The sequence below is a fragment of the Lepisosteus platostomus genome, chromosome 3 (genome assembly GCF_059453375.1).
Source record: "Lepisosteus platostomus isolate fLepPlt1 chromosome 3, fLepPlt1.hap1, whole genome shotgun sequence".
Lineage (NCBI taxonomy): Eukaryota > Metazoa > Chordata > Actinopteri > Semionotiformes > Lepisosteidae > Lepisosteus > Lepisosteus platostomus.
In genome coordinates, this window is record NC_142613.1 from 11,416,992 (window position 1) to 11,443,887 (window position 26,896).

At 35.7% G+C, this 26,896-nt stretch overlaps 1 protein-coding gene across 1 annotated transcript; it reads left to right on the forward strand.

Annotated features, from left to right (window-relative positions):
* The first annotated feature begins 219 nt into the window (after window positions 1–219).
* golga7 (golgin A7) lies at window positions 220–26,896 on the forward strand. Its single transcript, XM_088624485.1, has 6 exons — window positions 220–359; window positions 6,688–6,813; window positions 11,239–11,391; window positions 14,512–14,613; window positions 18,555–18,614; window positions 21,818–26,896. Exons 1-5 carry the CDS (start codon window positions 351–353, stop codon window positions 18,600–18,602), a joined length of 438 nt encoding a protein of 145 aa, XP_088480611.1. The 5' UTR covers window positions 220–350; the 3' UTR covers window positions 18,603–18,614; window positions 21,818–26,896.

Below are 26,896 nucleotides of genomic sequence, written 5' to 3' on the forward strand. Positions count from 1 at the left end.
GTTAACTCACGTGCAGCTTTATACAAATGTTGTTAGCCTCTCAAATTTGAATCAGTGAAACGATTGATACTGCAATCGTCGGGATTGCTTTTCCGCGTTAAAAGTCATTTTCTAACTTTTAGAAACACTTTAAGAAATAAGCCACTCTTAGGAACAAGACTGAAACGAAATAAATTCATTAGTAAATTTAAATTCTGTACAGTTGCTGAAAAAAAAGAGTTAATAAAATAATGGCCTTCAACCGGAACATGTTTTTCAAATTCCAAAAATAGCATTTTCAGTCGGACTTGTAATGTAAGTGCACCAGTCAAGGCGGAAGTACGGAAGTAAGAAATTAAAGGGGTTTCAACATGGCGGAGGTAAGGGAGGGTTCTAATTTTGTTCTTAGTTTATTTTATTTGGTTAGAACGGTTGCGAATAAAAAAAATAGAGAAACCCTTAAAGATACAGTATATTTTTAAAATATCCATGTGACATGTTAATGTTTTGGTGTGATGTGTCAGTACAGCGTTTTGTGCTCCAGCGTGTTTACAATGTTACTTGCTTTTGAAAACACAAAGCACAAATCTTGTAATCGATAAGGTGGGGAAAAAAACACTGACAGTTTCTGTAACAATCTACAACTTTACTGTTCAGCTCCTATAAATTATTGTAAGGAAGGTTGGTTAGGATATTTCATTAAGACAAAAGCTGTCTGCCATCAGTTCAACACAGCTCTTCAGTAACTGCTTTGTCCAAGAGAGAATCCGCCGTGTTTCTTCTTGATAGTATTTAATCAAAACAAATGGACAGGATTTTATAGTGTTAAATGCATGCTTTAACCTACGTCATTGTTTAAATGTATTTACTCGGAGGGTAATAACAGAATTTTTAAATGCATTTCTTCTTTAGACAACTAACGTTTTTAAATGAGTCGAGTAACTGGGAAGTATGAATGAGGAGCCGAAAAGTGAAGCTAAATTAACAATGTACTAAAAGCTAAACGCATTTAAACAAAGGAACCGTTTGTTTTTTAAAAAATATTGATTCAATCGACTAAGTCTAAAATTGTCTTATTTTAAAAGTACCTGCTACAGGACATTTAAGTATGGAAGAATTGAAGAAAAATCGTGAATGTATTAGTAGGACAAATTAAAACCTGCTTAAATGTTTACAGGTGTTTTTTTTTTCTTTTCGATTAGTTACAATCCGCGCTATTTTATTTTTAGCTAGTTGAAGTGTTGTGGGGTTTTTGTTTCAGTTTGATTAAAGATTATACATTGTTTTTTTTATGTCAGTTCTCTTATCTGTCCACAAACAAAATCAGTCAATAAGAATGAAATATTTTAAAATGAACATATATTTTAATAATGTACAGTGAATGTCTAATTCTTGTGATTTACAGTTTTTAATTATGTCTTAACAACAAACATCATGAATCATTGCCGTATTCTAGATGGGATAGTTTTGTGACACTATCTTCTCCTTAATCTTAAAATGTCTCTTGTGAATTGGAACAAAGGTCTATTGCAGTATTATACAGATTGTGTTACATCCTCTCTGGCAATGGACAGGACGTCTGCCTTGTTCATTATGCTCTTTGTCGTCACTCAGCTTCAGCAAAGGTAATACTGATGAGTCAGTGACTAAAGTTGTATTGACTGACATGAGATCTTGGCCAAAGCATTTTTATTAATCCTGTATACTCTGTGGTGCATAATTGGCCTGACCAATACTTTCTTCTGGCATTTAGATAGACACATTTAAGTGCTTGCTAAAGCATAATGACTTGCTTAGCAAGCTTCTTAATGTGTGCAGATACCATATATATCAATGTTAGTGGGGAAAATCTGAAACTGAGGTATCTGTGGTATCCTGCACAAGCAGCAGTTTATTAATAGGCACTCTCTGGGAGCTATGTAATCGTGGAAAAATAGCATGTGATGATCAAACTTAACCCTGTTATATCAGAATAATGTACAAAGAAAGGCTTTGTCAGCAAAATGTGTGTAAAAATTCAAAGAAAATACACACATTAAAAAACTAGTGCAGAAGTGCTCAGACTCTCCTAAGTCAGTACTTGCTGGAAGCAGCTTCAGAAGTAATTGTTGACATGACTTTTTGGATAAGTCTTGACTGCTTTGTTCGGTCCTGTTTTCCCACTCTTTGAGAAAAATTGCTACAGTTTGACAGTATTACTGGGGATTGTTGATGGAGCACAATCTTCAAGTTTTGCTATATATTTTCTGATTCAACTCGGGGTCATTGTTGCAGACTTTTTTCTGTAATATCTTTCTTGTCACTCACCAATACAGGACAGCTTTATATAGAATCTGGTATATTGTCAATATGTGACATTGGTGTTCATACACAGAAGTTTGTAAACCATTTAAAGTCAGTGTTCATCTCAAAGTAGCATCTCTAACCAGTATAACTTAGGTCCAATGATATGAAACTCATTCCACTTTGTGATTACCAGCAACTTTGATTTTTTGGGTAAAACGTTCCTGATCTTTTCTTCTACTTTATTCTTCACTTGTTTGGAAAGGACCTTGGTCTTCATGGTTGATTTGATGCAGTGTATCACTGTGTTAGTCGTGGCTTGAAATTCAATATCTAAATCTGCAGAGACTGATGCAATAACTCTGAAGTCAAATTAAACCACTTTGAATGTAATGAAGACCATTACAATGATTTTCTGAATTTTCTGACTAATTGTTAGAACCTGAATTCATTTCCGTTTATCATAGAAAATATTTTGAATACTTACACATTTGAGAATCTTCGTATTTTCTTGGAAAATCTAATAGATTATTTACATTTAACAATATTTTGTAGCTTAATCAGTTGGGATGGGTTGTGCGCAGATTCTCAATATCTCAAATATTTGAGAATATATTCTCAAAGTACTGTTTGAAAGTGTCATGATTGCAGGCTTAGATTACGCACAATGTAGAAACGCTACAGGGGGGCATGTACTGTAAATGTATGGATTCTACTAAATGTGGTTTTAAATGTGTGCTGCGAATTTCAACGCTGGAATTGTATTAGAGGAAAAACTCTTAAATTCTTTGCCTGTTTTTAGATATAATGTAATTCCAGTCTTCAGACATGTAAAATTAGATGTACTAGATCTTAACTCAATACACTGACACATTGTATGCTTTCTTAAAGTCTCTTTGTAAGGCTTTTCCAGTACATACTTGGATAAAAGCACCATTGTTGATATTGTTTTATTTTTGTAAAAATAAACAGTTACAGTGACGTGGCATCATGCAGTAGAATTCAAAGCCCGTTTAAGGTTACAGAGATGAAAGTCTTTCCTTTTAAAATATTGTGTTCAGTTTTGGTCCTCACAGTGCAAAAAAAGGATCTTGCTGCTTCAGAATCCATTTAGAGAAGAGCAGCTAGGAACATTTCTGAGATCTAAGGAATGTCTTAAGGAGACAAGATAAAATATCTCGATTCTTTTTAGCCTTGAAAAGAGTTCCTCAAAACTCTTCCACAAAGTCAACCTTATGGATTTAGTCAGAATCAACAGTAAAAGATGAACCATGGGGAACAAATGGAAACTAAAGCAAAGTGTATGTAAAACTGAGAACATGTGCAATTACTTTGCACAAAGGATTGTGTGAATTTCAAGCTACCAGCCATATTGTCTTAGCCAGTGTTCTGTTTTTTTTTTTCAAGAAAAAGCTGCGTGATATCCTTAGCTAGATCAAATGGCCTGCTTATGTTTGCAATCTTTCCAGTACTTGGGTCAACTGGTGCTATTGTTAATCTACTGTATCACATTATTGTTTCATTCAGGTTTATAGTGAGTTTCTGTAGTGACTTCAGCATAAATGAGCATTCCATAATTTGACGCCTAAAGAAGGCTCCACAGCTGAAACGTTGTTTATTTTCTTCTCTTTACAGCATGGAATAAACCTTTACTTGTTCCTTTGCAGCCTACACATGCTGATGCAGCTACCTACTTAAGCTATTTCAAAATTTGTCTGATTGAAATATTTAAGAGAGATTTGCTTGATAAGGTCTTGACCTTGAAAAAAAAATGTTTCCTCATTTTTGGAAGTTATTAATTGCAGTTCATCACTTCATCCTACTTAGTGCAGGAGTATTGAAGATGGTGCCTGCATCCTCTTTAGAGGGCACTTGTCAGGTCATCTAATTCTTATTAAAACTGTGAACCTATAGTGTCAGAGAGGCATCTGGTTGTTTTACGGATGCAAATTGCTAAAATAACATTGATTTCTCAGGTGCTTGGCAAGCTACAGGACTGCAAAGCAACAACTTAAGGTTTATTCTATGCTGAAAAGAGAAGAAAGAAAACACAATGTTTCAGCTGTGGAGCCTACTTTGGGTGACAAAGCTTCAGGACTTGCATGTTATGTGGAAAGCCAAATCCACCCAACCCCAGTTGTGTGCTGCTGTTTTGGCGAATCCTGAGTGAAGTGGTAAATCATATTATGTTGTTCAAATTTTGAACCAAGGATCTCTGGGTTTTAGTACCTAAACTGTGCTTTGAAGAATTGACCTCAGTGGGCAAGTTGTAAGAAATGGATCCCTGCTGTAATCTTTACTGGGCATCTGGATGTGAATGGATTCTTTTTAATTAGAGAGTTGGTGCTATGCTGAAAATCATGGAAACCTTGCTTGAATTCAAACCAACTTAACCTTGTAGGCATAACTTTGTCATTGAAATTCAGTTCAATGATTAAGGTTGAAATAATCCTTGAAATTCTATTGAGGAATCCATAGGCCAAATTTGAAACTTGTGATCTCTGGATCTGAGGATCCAACCTGTGCTCTAAATGGAACCCTCGTCTAGGTGAACAGCTCCCGAACAGGAGCTGGCTTCCCTAGGTATTCCTTTGTATGCGTCAGTGCAAAGACCAGACAGTGTTGAGTCTTGAATTGCTTTGTGAGTCAGTGGCTGTTCAGTGCTCCTTCTAGTTTCCTGGTAACTGTAGCTCCCTATGGCCAGACATTAGAAGATTTGCTGTGATGGGATCATGGTTTTTCTGAGTATTTGTGTTGATTTAGCTTAGATTTCCTCCGTACTCTACTGTTAGTCAGATGTAACCTCTTACTCATTGTAATATGAAGCCGTTTTTTTTACTAGGAAGTAGTTAAGGTGTATACAGCTTTATTTATATATATATAGTCTCTTGTACTGTCCCCAAGCGATATTCCATTTTGTTGAATTGCACATGAGAGATTACAAAAGAAGGAGGCATTTTGGAAATCATCAGCTTTAACCAACCTTTGAAATTCCTTAAGCATGTTCAATCAGAAAAGTTAGGTTTATGGAGAGATTACATTAGGAAGAACCCCACATTCCAAATAACACTGGACTATGTTATTATCTGAATACCCGCAGAATGTGTTAAGTGGTGGAGATTAAATATTCTGTTCTATAAGTACACAACACATCCCTGCAGTTTTTTAGGCTTTTTAAATCAATTGTTAAAAGTTTTATTTTAGCAGCCCTCTTTTAGATTTTAGGATTGCGGTATAGTTTCTGGGTTGTAAGTGCTTGAGGCTGTTTGGGTGCAATGTAAGCGAATTGTCCTTTGTTGTACCTAGCTGTGGATCTTGTGTTTGTATGGTAAGCTGTCTTCTTCAAATAGACCACTGATTACAAGAGAACAAGCATGAAAACTTTAATCTTGACAATAACACGGTTACAAGATGACTGCACTAATGAGCAGAAATGCTGGGTGGTTGAATTTTTCTTCTTTGCATTCCCCCTTGTAAACAAACAGTGAGAGAGTACCAAGTAGTTGCCTGGCAAGACTATTTTTTTAATCTACTGACTTCTTTACAGAGACTCGTTTCAAGTCTGCATTTTTTCACAGCAATTTCATTAAACATAGAAACTTAGAAAGCGTATAGTGAACATGGAGTCTGGCTCTAGTATAACTATGATAAATTAATCAATGTATTTGGCAAGAACTTTAAAAGGATTAAGTACTTGATAAGTAGAGGCATGACCAATAAAAGAATAAACCTACAAAAAGATCTTCAGTTCTGTTCTCTGATACAAGTATATGTAAATTAAACAATTTTATTGGTGAAATTGATTAATTTCAATCAATTTGTACATCACTAGCTTTTAAGTGGTGTATGTAATTCCTTCAGTACAAAGTTAGAGAGTGCTCCACAAAAAGTAAAAATATTGAATGTACAGAGAAGAATGAGACTGCGAAACTGTATGAAGAGCCTTTTTTTTTGTAATGGGAAGGAGATGGCACACAATATGAAAATCCAGTTCATCTCTAATATAGCCCATAGACTTAATCCTAGGAAATCCTAGGAATCCTGGCCTAGGTGTGTTTTATAATTAAGATAGATCTATTATGTTTACCATCTGGCCTAGGCCACTTGAAAGACGGATTGAATTTCAGTCTGTACACAAACAAAGAATGGTTTCAGTGTTCGAGCAGTTACACTTTTAAGAATTTGAATTCCTTCGTTTGTCCTTCAAAAGGCAATGAAAGTAAGCAATTCACAGTTCCTATACCTAAAAATAAATACATTATGCTTATATTCTAAGTTCACATCCTTACAGTGCCTCTTCTACACACTGGCATTGCTCTTGGATGTCTCGTCAGTATTCTGGTGGCCCCTCGTCATCGCACTCTACTGACTAATCAGATGAACTCTCATCTTATAAGATGCTCACTGCTCTTTTTGCTTTTTCAGACTCACAGTCTGCAGGACATGAGGCAACAAGCAGCCATTGCTGCCAAGGTGTTCATCCAGAGGGACTACACGAATGGCACCCTGTGCCAGTTTCAGACCAAGTTTCCCACTGAGCTGGAGAACAGGGTAGGAAAAGACTAATCATTGTGTTATGAGCATGTATGTAAAACAAACTGCAAATCAAGAAGGCATTTAGAAAAATAAACATCCATTCTTCAATTTACAGTAACCACTTTATCCTCAGACAGTCACATTGAGCCACAGTCTAACCCAGTATGTACAGAGCTCAAGGCAGAACGTCACCTTGGATGGAATGTATATTACCCAGTGAAAAGCCACACGGACACAGGAAGAATAGGAGTGCTACCCAGCCATGTTTCTGAAGCCGATACCCTACCTTCTTTCAAGGATTGGCTGGAGGAGATCCTTGGATCAGTTAACTACCAAATGGGTTAGATGAGCTAAATGGCCTCTTCTTGATTGTAACCTTTATGTTCTTATGTTCTAACTAAAAGATGAGTTTATATAATGTGGTGGATTTCAGAATTTCTTTTGTTTTGGTATTGCTTCAATAACCAACTGTCTGAAACTATAATAATCCTTACACTTAAGTAGTGCTTTTCTGAACACCCCACTCAAAGCCCTTTACAGGTAATGAGGACTCCCCTCCACCACAACCACCACCACCACCAATCTGTAGCACCCACCTTGATGATGCAACGGCAGCCAAATTATGCACATTATGCTCACCACATTTTGACTCTCAATGGGGACGAGAACAGAGTAATGAAGCCAATTCATAAATGGGGTTTATTAGGATGCCATGATTGGTAAAGGCCAGAGGGAAATTTGTCCAGGACACCCCTACTCTTTTCGAGAAGTGCCCTGGAATTTTTTATGACCACGGAGAGTAAGGACCCCGGTTTATGGCTCATCTGAAGGACGGCATCATGTTATAGTATAGTGTCCCCATCACAATACTGGGGCATTAGGACCCACACAGACTGAAGTGTGAGCGCTCCCTGCAGGTCTCACTAACACCATTTTTAAGAAGCAACCTTAGCTTTCTCAGGAGGTCTCCCATCCAGGTACTGACCATGCTCACACCTGTTTAGCTTTAGTGAGCTGCCAGTTGTGAGTTGCAGACTGATATAGCAACTTGCTATAAATTCATAAGTTGAATTAACTGAACTTTTGTAATACCAAGAATGCTCATTATGGGACTGCTTGATGCAGCGTAACACCCACCTACATCTGTACATCATTAAATGAGTACCTTTTCAGAGTTGTTTAGAGTGCTGTATTAAGGAGCACCAGTTTATCGGACAAGTCAGGGACAGATGGAGCACTGTTTGCTAAATATCTTGGCAACAGTATATACAAAGCAGGATATTTCAGGAACTAAGGAACACAGAAAACAGTTCTAAAAATATGTAGTTAAAATAGATAAAGCAGAAAACTTTCATATACCTTGAGCAATTAATAGAAGAAAAGCTGACAAAATTGAAAAATTCCCATGTCTTGGAGATTGGTAATTCCAGCCAAGGCAGTGCCATCTGATGAGTACATATGATAATGCAAAAGCTTAGAACTGCCTTCAAAGGAATCAAAAGGGTTAGACGCAGGTCCTCAGTGCATATTATTAAATATTAGAAGATCTGTATTCTTCAGCACTAGCAAAGATAAAACATGAAACGCTGTTCCCATCCCCTGTGTGGGTGGTCTCTCCAGAAGGAGAGCAATATTGGGGAAGTTCACATAAGGGCTGCAGGGATACCTGCTCAGTGTTTAAATGATGAGTTTCTAGAGTTGTTTGACAAGTACTGTTCAACAGCATAGAAAAATGAACCCCGAGAACTGTACACAGACCTAAAACAGTATTGCAAACAGGAAGCATTAATATAGCTGCATTTTTCTCTAAGAAAAGGTTATTTTTCCTGTACACACCATTGCAAGTACTTTTCATTCCCAAATGTAGGACTCCATCCTAAAATATTCTTAACCGTTATACATTACATATTAAGGTCATTTTACAGTATGGTGTTTTCAAGTCCTCTCTTAAGAACTAATGTACTTTGGAATCTTAAAAGATTAGTTTTCCATTGGATAAGTTTAGTGTTTGCAGATTTTTACCTTAATATTTTTTTTTGGTCCTGTCTCATTTGATCTTTGTAGAAATAAATTACTTTAACCTGAAGTAAATTTTTGAGTTGAAACCCACTGGCACAAGTCCAGCAAAAGCAACAAGGGCTGTCAGAATATTCATGGCAGCCGTCAGAGATCTCATCTGCTTACAAGCACAATAGTCTATGAATTTTTAAATCAAGCTCAAAAACTCTAAACATACTAAAAACCATACAATGTTTTTTTTATTTTCTGTGTTCAGTTTGCACATATAAGACTATTACTAGCTGAACCTGTATCTTTTAACTTATTTCTGCTCCTTATAAGAACAGTGAATCTACAGTATTTTGAATTAATTAAGGTAAAATATGGCTTGAGTTTTGATTAATACCTGAGAGCACAAATGGAGAGGAAACCAGAAGGCTGTCTAGTCTGGACTTTCTTCACTTTGCAGAAATGTCACCACTGTAGGACTTCTTTTAAACATTTAAAAATGAATAGATAAAACAATAACATGACTTAAAATACCTACCACAGGCAAAAGTCTAGAAGTGCAAGTTAAAAATGGGATGTAATAGAAACCAGTTTTTGATTAAAATTTAAAAAACATTTGGTTGCAACATCCTGGACCTTGAGTTGACACCCACTCGTCTCTTCAGCTGGCATTCATGTTTTTGTTTAGTTTTGTAATCTTTGATATAATGTTCTTTTATTTATATGCTTTATTAAACAAGAGGGGGAGCTTCCATCATCAAAATGTGTTGCCAGAAGTAAAGGCAAATATGTAGTGTTTATATGATCGCTATTGAAGCTGTAATAAATATAGAAAAGATTAAATTCACTTAACACTCTTGCATCTACAGTATATTAATTTTGTTTACATTTTCACACACTTAAGTAGCCATGATAGTTTTAGAAAAGTTCTCATTCCTACCAATATCAAAATGTCCCAAAACGTAGTTCATATAAGATAAGATCACTTTACTGGCCATATACAATTTCTTGTATTAAGAATTTGTCTTTTTGCAAACCCTAACTTGCTCTCCATTAGACACACAGACAGGGAGAGAAGCTTGGGGTCAGAGTGCAGGGTCAGCCATTTATACGGCGCCCCTGGAGCAGTTGGGGCAAAACGGAGTAGGATTCCTCTGCCGGCCACAAGATATAAACCTGCAACCTTCCAGCCACAGGCACAAGTCCTTAGCCACAAAGCCACCGCAGCACCCTAATCAATAAGCAGTAGTCTTTGCTGTGACTTTGGAGCTCATTGTGAAAATTTAACATTTTTGATTATTAGTGATCATTTAAATGTTATGGAATGGTTTTGATGAAACATTAAAATTTTATTTTATGATTGTTTTATACATAAGTTATGAGCACAGACTTTATATTATTTGCTGGCATTGTGTACACTTTGAAAACTTATTTTTTCTTTATTCTTCGTAAGTATTCTGGATTCAAATATTCAGTTTAAGCCCCGAGTTCTTAAGAAGCCAAGGAAAACTGGTGCATCTTTCTGATTTGTAGATTCCAGAAATGCTCCTCTTATATTGCGGCAGCAGCGTTCACACAGATCAAAAGAGGAGACTACAACTAACACCCAGTCAAAACACTCCCAAAGGTTCATATCTTAAAATGTCAATTCCTTTAGCCAACGTCTCATCCCAAATGTTGGCATTACTTGAAGCAAAAGAAAATTACTGGTTTTAATTTTCCAGGCTTTTATTTCCCAAGCAAGCGCGGAAGCGATTATTTTATCCTTGTGTTCTTCAGTGTCTGTGCCATGATGCTCTTTGAATCAATTTCAGTAAAACAATCACTTCTTTGTTGATAAGAACTCTGTTTTTTTTCTTTACAAGCAAGCCAGTACACTGTAAAACCCCTTTCTCCCTCCCCTAAAAATATTTTAACAGCTTTGCCAAAACACAAAGAATAAAGTGAAAACATGCAGTGAAGAAACTGCCAAGGCATCCTCATTATTTCACAGCCAGTGTGGGATTATTTCAATACAGCATCTTGTTTTTTGATTCTTGAATTGCTGTCATCTGACCTGTATTGTTACCCCCAAAAAAAGAAAAAAGAAAAGAATTTGTTGGCATTTGTTGTGAAATGCCTAACTTTCAAATGGTTCTCAGTGTAATCAAATTAAAGTAAATGTAACATATCTCAATGCTCCTCTTCTCTTATGTTTCATACAGATCAGCATTTTTATTAAAGGCATGGGAGTATATAACATATTTTGTTTAAAAATGGATTCCTGAATATAAGTATAAAAGAAAAGGTTTAAGATGGAACCATGAACCTTATCTTAGTCTGTATATAGTGTAGATCAGATTTGGTTCTACTAAATGTAGTTTACTCCTTGCATTCCAGTGTATGCATTGTTTCCATTGTGATGTTTTGATGGGTGCTTTGTGTGATTTTTAGATTGACAAGCAGCAGTTTGAGGAGACAGTAAGAACACTGAATAATCTGTATGCTGAGGCAGAAAAACTAGGAGGCCAGTCATACCTGGAGGGCTGTCTGGCCTGCCTCACAGCCTACACTATCTTCCTCTGCATAGAGACACATTACGAAAAGGTAGGTGCAGCTGTGCTAGAGATTTACCACTGCACAAATTTCAGAGATTTAAAAAGCATGAAGTAGTTTTGTGTTATGAACCAAGAAGCGTATCATACAAATGACATCATGTCAAGCCTGGTTAAAATCAAGAAGGGAGAACACAGAAAGGAACTAATCTACCCTGTTTATCAAGAAAACAATATTTTCATCCCATTGGTATGTTGGAGGCTGGATGAAGTCAGCACACTGTCGTTCGCTTAAAAAGTTATTCGTTGCAGGCATGATGACCACACGAGGCCCAGGGCTCAATAATGTTCATAGGAATGACAGAATAAGGAGGTATGAATATCACCTCAGATGGACTTGTCAGCAGTAGTGCCGAGTCCTGTTTAGTTTCACACCTTCTGGTCTGTGGAATGGCACAGGTCCTTTGAACTCCTTTGCTGAAACATTTTATAATGTTAATCATCAGCAAGAATAACCTCCAAAGACAAATGTTAGTCAATGTAATGAATTTACATATGTCATATGTTCAAAAATAACTGCATTTATTTTAAAAAATATATATTTTTTACATACATTTATATTGTAGTCATAATGGTAGTTATGTTGTAATTGTTTTGTTGGATCCTCTTTTAGATTTATTTAAAACCTTTCCTAATATTTTACCTCTCCCATTGCGAAAGTAGAAAAGTAGATGCCGTATTTTATTAAAATGAAAGATCTTTCTGTTTCTATTTCAAATACTTATAGATTTACCAATTCGCTTTTTTAGATATGTGCCACCATAACAAAATGTTATGAAAGTCCTAGAAAATTATGGTATGTAATTTCTTGTTTTCTCCGTGAGTTGTTGGATGAATTGTAAGACCCAAAGCGTACGTCTCAAACTCATAGATGGACCTTAAATTTATAAAACAAATTTAGATGTTCTGCATAAAAAAGACCTGGGCTTTATTTTCTTTTGAAGCCATGTTCACTAAAAATATCCTGTCAAGAAATCAGATGCTTGAGTGTACCGTTTTGCCAGCAAGACATTTAATGTGCAACATAGACCTTGACAATCCATTGTCCTCCTCATTAAAATTTAAGACGACATTTAAGCTGAAACTGGAATGAACTTTCGTAGGGAGTGGTGATACACAGATTGTTCTGGTCTCACAGTGCCAGTTGCCAGAGGCTGGGCACAGAAGCTCTTTATTCATGAGTAGTCATCCAGTCTGGGCAATGCAAAGATCTTTCAGTGATTGGCTTGTTAGCAGAGACCTGACCTATCACGTTTCTCTCATGGCGGTCAGGTTGTGGGAGGTGCACTGGAGTACAACACTGAGTCCAGACGTTGCTCTTGGCTACCTCCCAGATGTCGTCTTGGTTTCAAATGATTGACAACATGCTGATGGAAAGATAACCAGCATTACTGCAGCCTGGATTCTTAATGGGGGTCTAATATTAAGCAATTTAGAGGCTGCTGTAACTGAAAACCCTCCACCTTTAAAAGGCTATTACTAGCAGGTGGGTGGATATTGACGACGTGGGTGTCAAGAATTAAGACCTAAATCTGGATTTTGGAAGCATCAGATTTCCTTATAAACATTTTCAACCAAGGTTTAATTAATCTGGATGCTTAGTCTTTTGTGATTATTTTTTTCTTCTTTTCTCCACATTTTCATCCTTGCATTTTATCCAAATGTGATTTCAGAGCTCCTTTGAGAAAATGGAGTATTATTGGACACCATCTGTTTAATGGTGACTTAACACAATGATTAATTTATAAAGGAGAAAAGTTAATACTTACAATCTTGGTCTAGCCGTGACTTAAAAGTTTGGCATAATGTTTCTTCTGGTATACATGTGTGCTGATATGACGTGTGTTTCTAGCTTTGCATATTAACAATATGTACTTTGTGACCCTTTCGTGGGTTGGGATAAAAACACTTTTCAGTGCAGACAATATATGAATATTATGCAGCAGTTTAGGGGTAATGATTAGGGATTTGGACTTATATCTGGAGTGTTGTGTGTTCAAATCCAGAGTGGGGCACTGGCATTGTAAGTGTGACTAATGTATCACTTGGATAGCTCCATTAAAACACCTGCTGTATACATGATACTGCTGAGGTCACCATTGTTATCAAGTAATCAGTTACTTGTTCTAAGTTGACTTACCATATTAATTAAAGGGTTATTAAAAATGTGGTATGTTTACCTACAACAGATTGTGACCAGCCTATGCTCATGCAAAAATAGGAGTATAGTTAATGGCATGCTAAACTGGCATCAATATAAGTGATCTTTCCTTAGTGCCACTGTTACCCTTCATACGAATTGCAAAGAGAGCACTATATGTTTCTAAGGAATAAAAAACTGACTAGGAATAAAAAACTAGTGTCCACTTACTCAAAGTTAAACAAGGTACACTAACTTCAGTTTTAAAACAAATGTTTTTTAGTGTTGATTTTTCAAAGCAGTGTACCTTCATATACTAGATACTTAACATTCGTAATTGCAGTATTTCTTAAAATAAATAAAGTTCACTTTTATTATTTTAATAAAAATATGACAAGTGAGTGAATAGCATGCATTAGACCTTTTACTTCACTATCAAAAATCTGCTATATGGGAATTTGTTTACTACTGTGGATGTAGAAGCTGTGTGTTTTGTTTTAAATAAATGTGGATTTAGAACACTAATCCTTTGAAAGTTGAAAAGGTTGATGTCATGAACATTGTATTATTAAGGAACCAAGCACTGGTTTTCCATTTTGTTTTATAGGCAGTGACAAATTAGACTGTAGTTGTAATTAATTTCTGGAGGTACAGACCCATACTTTTTACATTTCAGCCATTTAGAAATATGGAGATTAATTTGTTCTTGACAGGCCAAGCTAGCATCAGTTTTATGTAGAAAACGTTTACGTGTAAGGTGAGAAGAACATATAAATGTAAGTGATGCATTAAATCCACATTGGAGGAACTCGACACGATATGTAATAAATAGGGATACATGAACGTGGTCGGGTAAAGTTACCTAAAAATAAAAGGCCTCCAAGAGAAGATCTCCCATTTCCTCTCAATAATTAGGGACAGTGTAGACTAGAAGGAAAGGCTGTTTATAACAAATTTCCGTTTCTCTTGAAGGTTCTGAAGAAGATTGCCAAGTACATCCAAGAACAGAACGACAAGATCTACGCACCCCGCGGCCTGCTTCTCACAGACCCTATAGAGCGAGGACTGCGAGTAGTATCCTTTAATTTATCACTGCAGCTAGTCCTTGTCAGAACATGATCATTCATGCTGCACCTCACTAAAATGAACCACTGCGTCATTTTGAGTGACTCATCTTTGGCTCTGGCCATGTTTGGTGTGCAGAAATTGTTTCCATTCTGTGAGGGTAGGGATGTGGGGAGACTAGTGGGGGGTCATTCACATTGTCATGCCAAAAGAAACGCAACTGAGACAGAATAGAGAATGCATGTCTAATTCTTTCAGCATTATTAGTAAAAATTAAGGATTAGCAGATGGTTTCATCCATAGCAACAAACAGAGATGAAGGGTGAAATACACATCATCAGATGCTGCCATTTTTACTAGGCACATGTTTTATGTCTCATCCCAAGGATGGAGCACAAAGAATTAAGTAACAGGCTCAAGGTAGGAAATGGGGAGCCAGTGGCAGTGCCAGTGCTTGAACCAAAAGCCTTGATCACTCCTTTGTGATTAGACGGCTTAGACAATGTACTGCATAGTCTTCTGTGCAGTTTTGTCTTCAACTGTTTACAGGAATATGCTACAATATAGAGTTGTGTAAATAACGTTGTGCTTGTGAATATGCAATACATAAAACCGACTGCTAAATTAATTAAGACCTCAATCGAAGAATTTTGTAATCTTAAACTAAAACTGCTTAATGTTCAAAAGGTGAATATGGGAAGTTGTAAGTAAAGGGAAACTGGTAAAAGTGTATCCAGAAGCACTAAAGTATCTTGAAACAACTCAACAGTGAGATGGAAACGCAAATGGAAGATGCAGACCAAATGACTCAATATAGCTCAACAGATTTTACCAGGAAGCCCTTCCAGAACACAGGAAAAAATATTTGGTTTTCAAATAGTGAATACATGTGCTGAAAATCACCTGCAGTTTTTTATTATGGATGATTACATTTATGGCAATAATAGAAAAAAATTTCAACTAGTTCTGTTAAAATTCTTTTCTTTCTTCACAGCAACTCTTGGGATTGCGTGATAATTATATTACAGACACAATATGTGTCAGATTGAATGTAGTGTTAAGTAATGCTTCGCTATTTGAGATCTGTGTAGCCAAGTTATAGGGATAACAATTTTAATGGAAACCAGAGATCCTCTGGTTGCTTGATTGCTAAGGAGAGGGAGAATGGGAAGTGGGGACCATGTAGTAATAGAAGGAAAACAAAATTAATATGTTTCATCTGCATAAAATCAACGAAAGCTCTTTAAATGCATTTCTCTACAAGTGTGTGGTACACTTGACATCCAGATTAATTGCAGTAGTGCCGGCTTTGCTGAGTATTGCTGAAACTGTTCACAGCTGTGGCCAAGTTTTCTGATGTATTATTTTATTGGCCTTCATGGGTAACTGGGTAATTCATGAGGACATCTTTGTCAGTTGCCAGTCCTGGCCATGTTCACCCAGTGAGTAAAGCAGAGAGTCCCTGAGTACTGTATGTTTTGTTTCATCTCTGATATTCTATTTGCTCTGTCAGGTATCAGGCACAAACTGGATATATTGAGATATTTTCTGTGCTAAAAATGTAAAAATTCAGGCATATTGTGTTATCCCAGATACTTAAGGCAACATTTACAAACATGATAATATCTTTGACAATGTATTGTTCTGAGATAATGAGTTATTGTTTATTAACAAGTTGGAAATACAAGAAGGATTCACTTTGTCCAGTTCATGCATTATCTATTCACACTATCAGGTTGTTTCAGAATCTTGAGAGCAGCAAGAAACATAATAATATATAGACAGTTACAAATCCTAGGATAGGAGGTCATTTGGCCCATTTGTCTCATTTAATTGCTAGTAAGTAATTCATCTGGGGATTCATCCAGCTGTTTTGTGGAAAGAAGCCCAGGTACCAAAAAGTACCTCCTGTTTTCCATTTTGAATGCACTAAGTCATAGTTTCCACTTGTCTTCTGGGTTGTTTTTCACTGTTGATTTTGAAGATATCCATTGGGATGACTTTGCACCCTGCCTTTTGAAAATTGGGAATACATGATTGAGGTTCTCTAAAAGCCTTCTCTGTTCACAACTTAAAATGTTCAGTACTTTTATCTTGTCAGTAAGACATTCTGTAATCTGGGAAATGTATCTGGATTGTCTACGTAGCAGTAATATCTTTTTGTAATGCAGTAATCAAAATTGTATACAGTATTTTTCAATGAGGTCTTGTACGTACATTGTACAATTGTAATGCATCTTTACATTCTACACTTTTATTTACTTATCCTAACATTGTTTACCTTATTGTGTTTCCACACTGTCTAGAAGATTTAAATGGTGTAGACACTGAAATCTTTTTCATAAGCAGCTTCTTTAAGCTCATTGTTTCCCATTTCCCATTTTATGTCATAAAATTTGTTTTGCCGCCTGAATGTTATTTTCTGCATTTTTCTAAATTAAATGTATGATGATTGGCCAATCTTGTATTCTGTTTAAGGCTTTTTGAATTTCCTTTGCAGCTTCTACTGTTTTCTAATCCTCTTATTTTTTATAATCAGCAATCTTGTCAAATTGAAGCATACTAAAATCTAAGTAATTGATATAATTAGGAAGAAGAGTGGCTCTCAGACATCTCCCTAGTTTTAACATTTTTTATCCGTACTGTTTTCTATGCATTAACAATTTCTTCATCCAAGCACATGCATTTCCTTGAATGCCTGCTATCTGCAATTTGTGAATTCATCTTTATGAGGATTACTTCTCAAGTCTTATTTAATTTACTAGTTCTTTGAACAAGCAACTGTTGTTGCCTGTTTTAAGAACTAGTAAATTAAATATGACTTGGCTTTTCTATATATGTTCAGACTGTCAGAATCATAAGGCGACACGTAAATTCATCTAGTTTAGTTCTTACAATTGTTTCCATAATTCCAAGCATAATAGAAGTAAAATTTCAAGTTTCCATTCTTAAACTGTTTCTATTCATTCTCCACTGATTTCATATCCATCCTGTCCTGTTCTACTTTCTTTAAGGTCTTAGTCATTCCTTTATATTCTGCTTTCCTGAAATTGTAAACCTTTGTTTATGACTCTACCTGTACAGTTAAAAAGTACACTTCAAAGAATACTCCATTATGATCACAGTTCCCTTCTGGTTTTCTCACGTCTGGATTTCTCATTCATTCATTGATTGTTTAAGATCATTAAGGACATTCCTTCTTGTAAGTGGTCCGAGCTGAGTATAAAAGCAGTCGTTTGTCATATGTACCATTTTACTTTCTGCTGCTGAGCTTCTATGTGAGAAAAGTTTGCCTACAAAAACACTTCTTCTTTTACACATATGTTCCTACTTTAATTAGACAATGTTGAGTTATAGTTCATTATGAATTTTATGTTATATCTCTGACCAATCTAGGTTCATTTAAGATCACTTTAAGATAACTTTATTGGCCATATCCAATTTCTTGTGTTAGGAATTTATCTTTTTGCATACCCCATTTTTGCCCTCCATGAGACACACAGACGAGAAGAGACGCTTGGGTGTCTGAATACAGATTTGAATTTATAGTGCTAAAGATATCCCTCTTGTTTCTTTCCTGCCTTTCTGGAATACTGTGTATCTACCTATCTGTCATGTGCTGTAGTTCACCATCACTCTGTTTCTGTGATTGCAGTTCATCATAATCACCTGTTAGTGTAGAAGATTAAACTTCATGCACTTTATTTTTGATACTTGTAACATTTAAGCACTTAACTACCTGGTCAGATACAGCAACTTTAAATTATGAATGAAACAATGGTTCTTTGACAGTGTTCATATAATGCATTGTCAGCTGCTTACTCAAGAAGGCACTTAGGACAAAGCATACAATGTTGTATCACCACATTGTACTTGTTTCATTTCTTTAAAATGATTTAAGAGGCTTCAGTACTCAAGGTGAAATGTTTCCTTAACAATGTGTTCTTCAGGTTGAAATCACCATCTATGAAGACAGAAGCACTGGCGCAGGAAGATAAAAGTTACCAAAGGTGAACATTTAAATCAAAGTCTCTTCCTTTGATTAACATTTCCAAATAACATTACTGTATCAGATATAGGTGTTAGAATGCATACAGTCATGACATGTATAATCCACTAAGTAAAGGAAGTTTGAGGTATTTTGTATCTGCTTTGAGATGCCTAAAAGCTTTTATGTCCTTCCAGCAGGCACAAATCCCCCTAACACTTGAATTCAGATGATACACTGCAGTAATCTGTGTTTTGTCCGTATTTTAATGGAATTTTCAGTACAAGAACCATGAGAGATTATCAGTGACATAAAATGTTCAGTTCAACTAAAACAGATTAGGGGTTAAATAAGATAATTGCTGTCAAAACATGATAAGACTTTTAAAAATATTTTATATAAGGATATTTTGAGAGTTGTCAAGTTTGACGAGAAAGGAACTGATGTATCTTAAACCCCAAATCTTTGAAGTTTCTAAATGAATCACATGTTGAATAACAATTGTATGCAGGAGATCTTTGAAAGTATAACTGGCTTTATTCAACAAGCTTAGACAAACCATGCGTAAATGCAAACTTAACTGATGTTTTGTATAACAATTCTTTTCATTTTGATGAATTTAGCATTTTTGTAAGTTGCACTTAAGTATGCTATGTTTAAGCATACAGTATACTGCTTACTTTTGCAATGAATTAAATCCACCCATTATCCAAAGCCACTTCATCCAAAAGAAAGTTGTGGAGTGCTGGAGTCTTAACTTTGCATATACTGGGTATAAGGTGGGGTTACACCCTGGACATGCACACCCAAGGGCCATTTAGAGACACCACTTCACCTACCAGCAGGCATGTCTTGGTGATCTGGAAGGAAACCAGATCACCAAGAAGAAAACTCATATAAACAAGGGAGAACATACTAGCTCCACACAGAAGGTTTGTCTCCAGTCCAAAATGCTTCTATTTCTAGTGTTTCATCTGCAAAACATACCTGTCATTATTCTGCTTTGTTCTGGGTGTTTTACATTTTTACCAGGCTTTTGTGTTTTAAAGTATCTATGTAGTTTCAAAATCAGTCTTGAAAACAAATATCAGCGCCTTCCTAGACAAGCATAAATCACAGAGCAGAAGCTAAAAAACATATTGGCATTAACTAATTCAGAACAAAGGGGGGGGGGAGCTGTTAGCTTTTTTTTTTAATCCACACCACAAGACCTTCCGAAGTACTTACTGTACTACCAAGCAGACGTTTTTCTATCAAAGAAACTATAATTTTGCATTTTAAAAAGGATAATTCTGGACTTCTATCTGGCACAAATAATTTCACATGATTTTTAGACAAATCATTGGAAGGTGCTGAAAGGCATTTCCAGCCCAAAAGTGAATTCCAATTTCTTTTTCAAAAGATATTACAGTCAAGGAGCCAAAAATGACTCCCTGAATGTTATGCTTACAAAGAAACTGACAATTGTAATCAATTTTGGAAAAATAATACACTGCGCTGAAGGAAACGAAATACATGAAACAATTCATTCTGATGTACAGAATTCTTTTCACTTTTTATGCATTCATAATATTGGCCGGGTGTTCTGAATATGAAATGCAAACACTAAAAGTGTGTTTGGATCAGTGCCACTGTGAGCAAATAAAAATGAGGTGTGTTGTAGTAATATTTCTTTGAAAATCCTCATGTTGTCTTACATTAGGGAGCAGTTAAAGGGAATGTCATGAATTTAGAGGTTCAGGAATAAATACCAAATGTTGGCAGCAACAGAAGAGTCACAGAGTAAGTCATCAACATATGGGGTGTGAACTTAGAGCAGTTCTTTTGTGGGTATGCACAATCTGGCCTGTTTAAGGTTCCTCCTAAATTCAAGTGGTGAAGGAATATCTCTCTTCTCCAACTCGCCTGCTATACAGTGGAGCTGCTGGCATGCAATCTCTGCACTTCAGCTGTGGATGAATTGAGTTCCCTTCCGTATTTTATGTGCTTTTGGGTCATTCTGGATGAAAGATGCAATATAAATGCAAGGATTAAATGACCCCTGTCACTGTCAATCTTAAGATATCTTGCTTTATGTATTCAGAAGTTACATATGACAAATAGGAGCATGCACTGATTGGCAAATGCCTTGAAATATACATATGAATATCTTGGCAAAATCCATTATGGAAGTCAATTTGACCAGTAGTATGGGTTTACATGCAAAAAAAAGTATAGGAAACTCAAGTTTGCGTTATTTGATGGGACAAGCCTCTGCCTAATATTTAAGTATTATGCATAAGTTTATAATGCTGTAATTTTCTACTGCAGATATTGTAATAAAATTATTTAAAAATCACAAATTTACCATAGCATCTAAATGAATTTCAACAGCTTGTGTTGAACAGACCCCAAAATCTGAGTATTTGTTATAGTTATGGACTTTCAGTTTTTAAAAAAAGAAACTACAGTGTCTTTTTCAATCTCTCTTGGTGTTTGATGTTGTAGAGAAGGTTCCTAATCGTTCTTCTTATGGAGGAATCAGTTTGGAATTTCACAGTATAGGTTAGTTTTTGTGATAGATTAGCCTCTTATGTGTAATTGCTTAAACCACAGCACATAGGAAAACATGCTATTTAGCAATGATGGCCATGAAATGAGTCATGACAAAGTTTTTGCCAAGTACAGCCAGCTGGGATCGATAAAAACATTCCATGTTGATGGCACGCAATCAAGACTTGTTGGGATGTAAAGACATATACTGCCAAGCATTACCAGATCTAGCACATAAATTGTCATTCTTATTTTTTATAACTTTTTTCAGAACTTCAGAAATATACACAGTAGCTTAATAATCACATTTGAGGAAGCTCTGTAAATTCAAACTCATCTAATAATAATAATAATAATAATAATAATAATGTATTATTCTAACAAGCAAGAAATCATTATTGTAAACAGCAGATGCTTAGACTCAGTTTGTAATGATTATAGGTTTTTTGTAACAAAATGTTTTCTTTTTTAATTTCTGTATTTCTCATTTGAAAGTAAGTAAGGGTATCAGAATAAAGTATCTGTTTCAAGAAAAAAAGCAGTGCATTGGTGGTGTGATGACATACAACTGCAAACAGTTCTACAGAATCAAAGATTTTTTTTTACTTTGTCATGAAGCGTATACTCTTCCACTGTATGAACTGCTGCTTTTATTAAATATGTGAGTAAAACATGTGTTTTGTTGTCTTGCAGCTATCGTTGTGTTGAAACTGCAGCTGGCTGGTTGGATATGAATTTTAATCTCTCCAGAGATCACCTTTCCTACCTTTTACCTGATTGACCAATGTGCCAACCTGTTCAGCCTCTCACCTGGTGCAGCCCCTCACTCCTACCCAAAGCTCTTTCTTGAGTCTCTGTTTCCCCCTTGTACCATGCATAGGTAATGTGTGTGTATCTGGTTTTCTTTCTCTTTCTTTTCAGAACTTTCGTGACAAGTTATTTATAAGTTAAGCTTCACAGGGAAGGCAGGGTAATTCTGTTTTCCATAGAATTAAGGCATCTTTTAAAATTAGATGTCAAAACTGAATACACATGGTTTATTTTTCTCTTCAACCACAGGTTTGTTTTGTAAATGGTGTGCTATATGTTGTTTTTTTTACTAATATTTAGTCTTACTATTTCCTTTCATTGTTTTGAACAGAAAGGTCAGACAAAAGCTGTCTTTAGTGTAGTCTTCTAATTGTGACATCAGTTGCTCTCTGTCCTTTGTGATGAGTATCATGATGTTCAGGACTGTAGGAGAAAGCAGATCATGTAAATCCCTGTGTTTATCTAATTATATCATTCCTGTGGTCTGCTCAGGTGATTAATGATTAATGTCAGGGCATCTCAACCAATATATGTCAATAAAGACAGCTCTTAAATAGCGGAAGCCTGGCTTTAATACAAATAGATTTTTTTATACTCTAGCTGATAAACCATTGAAAATGTCATCAAGTGTTATGTAGTTATGTATGTTTTGCATGAAAACTGTGTGACTTGAAAATGAAAAATTTGAGAAAAATGAAAAATCATCACTGAAATGCATAACACTACAAAACTATATGGATAAGTGGTTAACAGTTTGTCATGCTGCAAAAAAAGAAAATGAAGCTTTTTTTAATGTATGGAATATATATCTCCTAAACTTTAAGTGCAGTTATCTGCTCAGGTAATAATCATTCAAATAAACAGAACCTGCAACCCCTTGGTTGTGAGCTAAATGTCTCATCTTTCTGTTCATATCTTAAGAGTTAATATTTTTTTTTATACTTTGGATTTTTCAGTTTCTTTTTTCCAAACGATGTTATTTCTAATCATGTGTATTGTAGCATTCAAATGTGTACTTTTCTGAAAGAATATTCAACCTAATGCATCTTGTTGGCATGCCTTAATATTTCTGTTAGAAGGATCCAGTAGGAGTTTTTAATATATACTGTAATTTGAATTCTGTAACATGAAATACAGCCATGATCATAAAACAGTTTACCAGTTGGTTTGGTGAATTTAACTAATAGTGAAGCACAATATGGCTAGCAGTGGGCTACATCATGTGTTCACTTCATCACTGTTAAATCTAAAATGTTGAACAAAATTCCAATTGTCATATTTAAGGCTAGAGAAGCCATATGATTATATTAGCTATTGTAAGCAAGTTTGTTTTCTTTGTTTATGTATACTTCCCTGTGATTCATTCAACCTGAATCAGCAGGTTGCCTTAAATGATAAGGAAAAAGTGAGAAGAAAGGGATTTACATATTCTCATGCTGTTCATACACTCCAGTTTCTCAAATGTGTTTGCAGCCTTCCTACGTTTTCTGTTAAAATATGCACCTTCCTGATTTAATAAATGTTAATCTCTTAAACAAAAATGCTGCTCAATCTGGGCATCAAACTAAAGCAATATGTGATTTTTAAAAAGTATCTTCAATTATATATTGCATTTTCTAATACCCTTTAGCTTACAATACCATGTGTAAATCTTAATATACTGTACCTTGTCTTTTGAACAAAACATTTCAGTTTTGAAATAATGTGAATCGTTTCAGTGAATAATGACATTGTATTTTCTCAATTATGAAAAACAATGAGAGAGTTGCACAAAATCTTCAGAATTCTTATCTTGGCTGTTTATTTTCAGATTTAGCTGAAGCACATGGATATTTGGCCATGGGATGATGCTGCAGTACATGAACAATAGTGTTAGTAAATTAACATCCCTGACCTCTATTCCATACTCCACTGTAATTTTCTGAAAGTAATAATTCACCACATTACTTTCAATGTTTAGAGCAGAAAACATCGGGAGGATTGCAAGCACCTTTAAAGAATAAAATAATTGAAATTGTTGAGCTGTAAGTGTGGTATATGTAGTGCTGTAGAATAAGATGACACCAGGTTGAGATCATTCATATAATGTTGTGGGATGTACATTATCATATCCTGCGTTCTTGTGTAAAAAGTTAACTTGTATTGAAATAAGTTAAATAAAGCTCCTATTTATATCTTCTGGGAGCCATTGTACTGGCCTTTGTGTGACTTGGGACTGAGGATGGGTTTACATTTGGAAATTGTTAGTGAATTTCTGTGTGTAACTTAGCTGTAAAGATTACAACCATATTGCCATATTGGTAAGAAAATTGAAGACATTATTGATATTTATTCTACACATGCTGTAATCATTATTTAAATCCTCAATCTCAATTTTCTGAGATGGAGGATTTAAATTGAAAAAGTCTTTTTCTTTCCTAAAAATCCCGAATTACTGTTAAATTGCTGAAAGTAATTGCCAGGAATGAATTGGCAGGTGGATAATAGAAAAACGTTTGGCAGCACTTTTGATGGCAGATACTGCTTGCGATAATTCTGGAGACTAAAGCCTCCCTTGGGGTACAGGTAACAGAGATTTACCTCAAATTAAATAATACTGGTTTATTAGCCCTACCAGGACTACAAGCACGATGCCAGAATGTTTCATAGTTTAATACAGCGTGAAGTGGAGGATCCACAGTGGCTTACCTTTATTGAATGATGTTTAGAGATGATCAGGGTTTCTATATTTTTTTATTGAAAAGAAGGGGAAACCTTGCTGCACTGCATGGAAGTATTATCACTAAACATTCAGCGAAGGCAAGCGAAATGAGTGGAGATGTCTTGTTTTCTTTATCCCAGAATCAATAATATATTTAGTTAAAATGTGAGAGATTTTAGATGCACAAGATATTAGATCTGTACATTTTATCATAGATTTTAATTTGTTTCTGGATTTGACTGTATATTCATCATTAACACCCCAGGCTCTTCTGAATGGAGCCTTAATGTCTCTAGCTAGTGAAGGACCTCGGTTTAACATGATTGCTTGAAAGATATCCCATCCTGTATGAGAGTGAACCCTGTCACCATGCTTGGGTATTGCTTTGTAATTTCTGTTTCAGAAGGAAAAGAGACAGTGTCTGGCCTACTAACTCGAATGGCTTGACATAGGTCTGTGGACAGTCCTTAATCACATCTGGCCTCTACTGAATTGATTGGTATTGGATGGATAACTACAAAGCCCACTACTATAAACCTCAGTTAGGTTAGGTTGCATTTTATCATTTTGAGGACAGCTTTCTACCTTGTTTCAGTCAGGGTATTTTTTTTCTAAAAATCTTCATGTACAGTTTGAAAAGTTGGTGTATAATTCTAAAAACAAACAACTATCCAAGAGACAGAAAAATAACAACTTATTTCCTAATGTAACATTTTCCTTGTACTTCAATGAACTAATTCATCATTGAATTTCATAGGACTTTGATAGTGAGAATAGTGGCTTCTTTAATTAGCAGTGTTTAAATCCAAACAGCTTTTGATCTATTTATCTAGGGCAGTTTTCAACATGCATATGGAGTAAACGGTAATGGATGGGCATCTGGGTGGCACATTGGTTAGCATTGCTGCCTCACAGTGCTGGGGGCCTGGGTCCAATTCCAGACTTGGGATGCTTTCAGCATGGAGTTAGTATGTTCTACTTGTGTTTGCATGCATTTCCTCTGGTGCTCTGGTTTCCTCCTACAAAAGCATTCTGGTAGGTTAATTGACTTCTGTGAAAGTTGGCCCTAAGGCGAGTTTGTGCCTGTGCAACTGCCCAGCGATAGACTGGCATTATGTCTAGGGTGTACCTTGCTTGCGCCTATTGCTTGCTTCTGGTTCCCCTGCAACCCTGATTTGGAAGAAGCCACGAAAACATGGATGGGCATCCTCTCTTCCCATTTGTCTGGCCTGAGCTCTAGCTTTTCCATCATGTGATCAAATTGAAAAAATAAGAACTGGAAAATTAAAAGGGGGGCTTAACTTTCCACTTATGTGGATTGCTTTGCTCAAGAGAATGTCTTTGACTGGTCAATTAGATCTATTAAGAGATGTGTCAATAGGGAACAATTTTTCCTGCTTGGTTGAAGAGTTGGCTGTTGGCCACTGGAAATGATTTTACAGGCATGCAAAGTGCAACCTTCATCAGCCTGCTTCCATATAGAATGATTTCTCCTGGGATACTTAGGATTAAATCATATTATTGTCAAAAGGAAAGGCAACATTGCCTTGATGGCATGAGTGGATCCTCAAAGCCTCTCACAGAGAGCTTGGCTCACTCAGTTTTCTGAAAACAGAAGTAGCTGTTAGTAGTGAATTCAAATTATTTGTCAAGATTGTTCTGTTTCATGCACAGAACAAAGGGTATCCTTATACTGTACAGTATGTTTGCTATGAAACTTTACAGATGCCTTATTTGTATAAGTTAGAATATTAATAGACTGAATAAAGGAGAATTATTTTCCTATTTTCAGTGTATGTCATTTATCATTTATTATTATTTGATATTAAAAAAATCATTTGCACTTATTGATTTTGATTAGGAGAGGATATTGAGAGGATAGGCCAGTTTAAGGAGTATACCTAAGTCATTGTGCCTTTTGCACACTATTATTTTTACAGGGTGATCTGGTACCTTGACATTGGAAGTTCTTTCTAAATTCCAGACCAAGTAATGCCTTATTCCAGAACTGTATAATGTTTCCCTCAACTGAGTTTAAGCTTTTTGAGTTTGTGTTGGGAAAATAAAGAATATAACCAGGCAGATAGCAATTGGGCTGCCTGGTTTGCAGTGTTTCACCCAACTATCTTTGAATGAAAATAAATGTTTGAGCTAAAACTTTGACATGTATTTATGACGGCCTTTGAAAAATGTGCCTTCACTTTTGAACCTGTCAAACTTGCTTGAAATATATAAATAAATATAGATACCATATACATGTA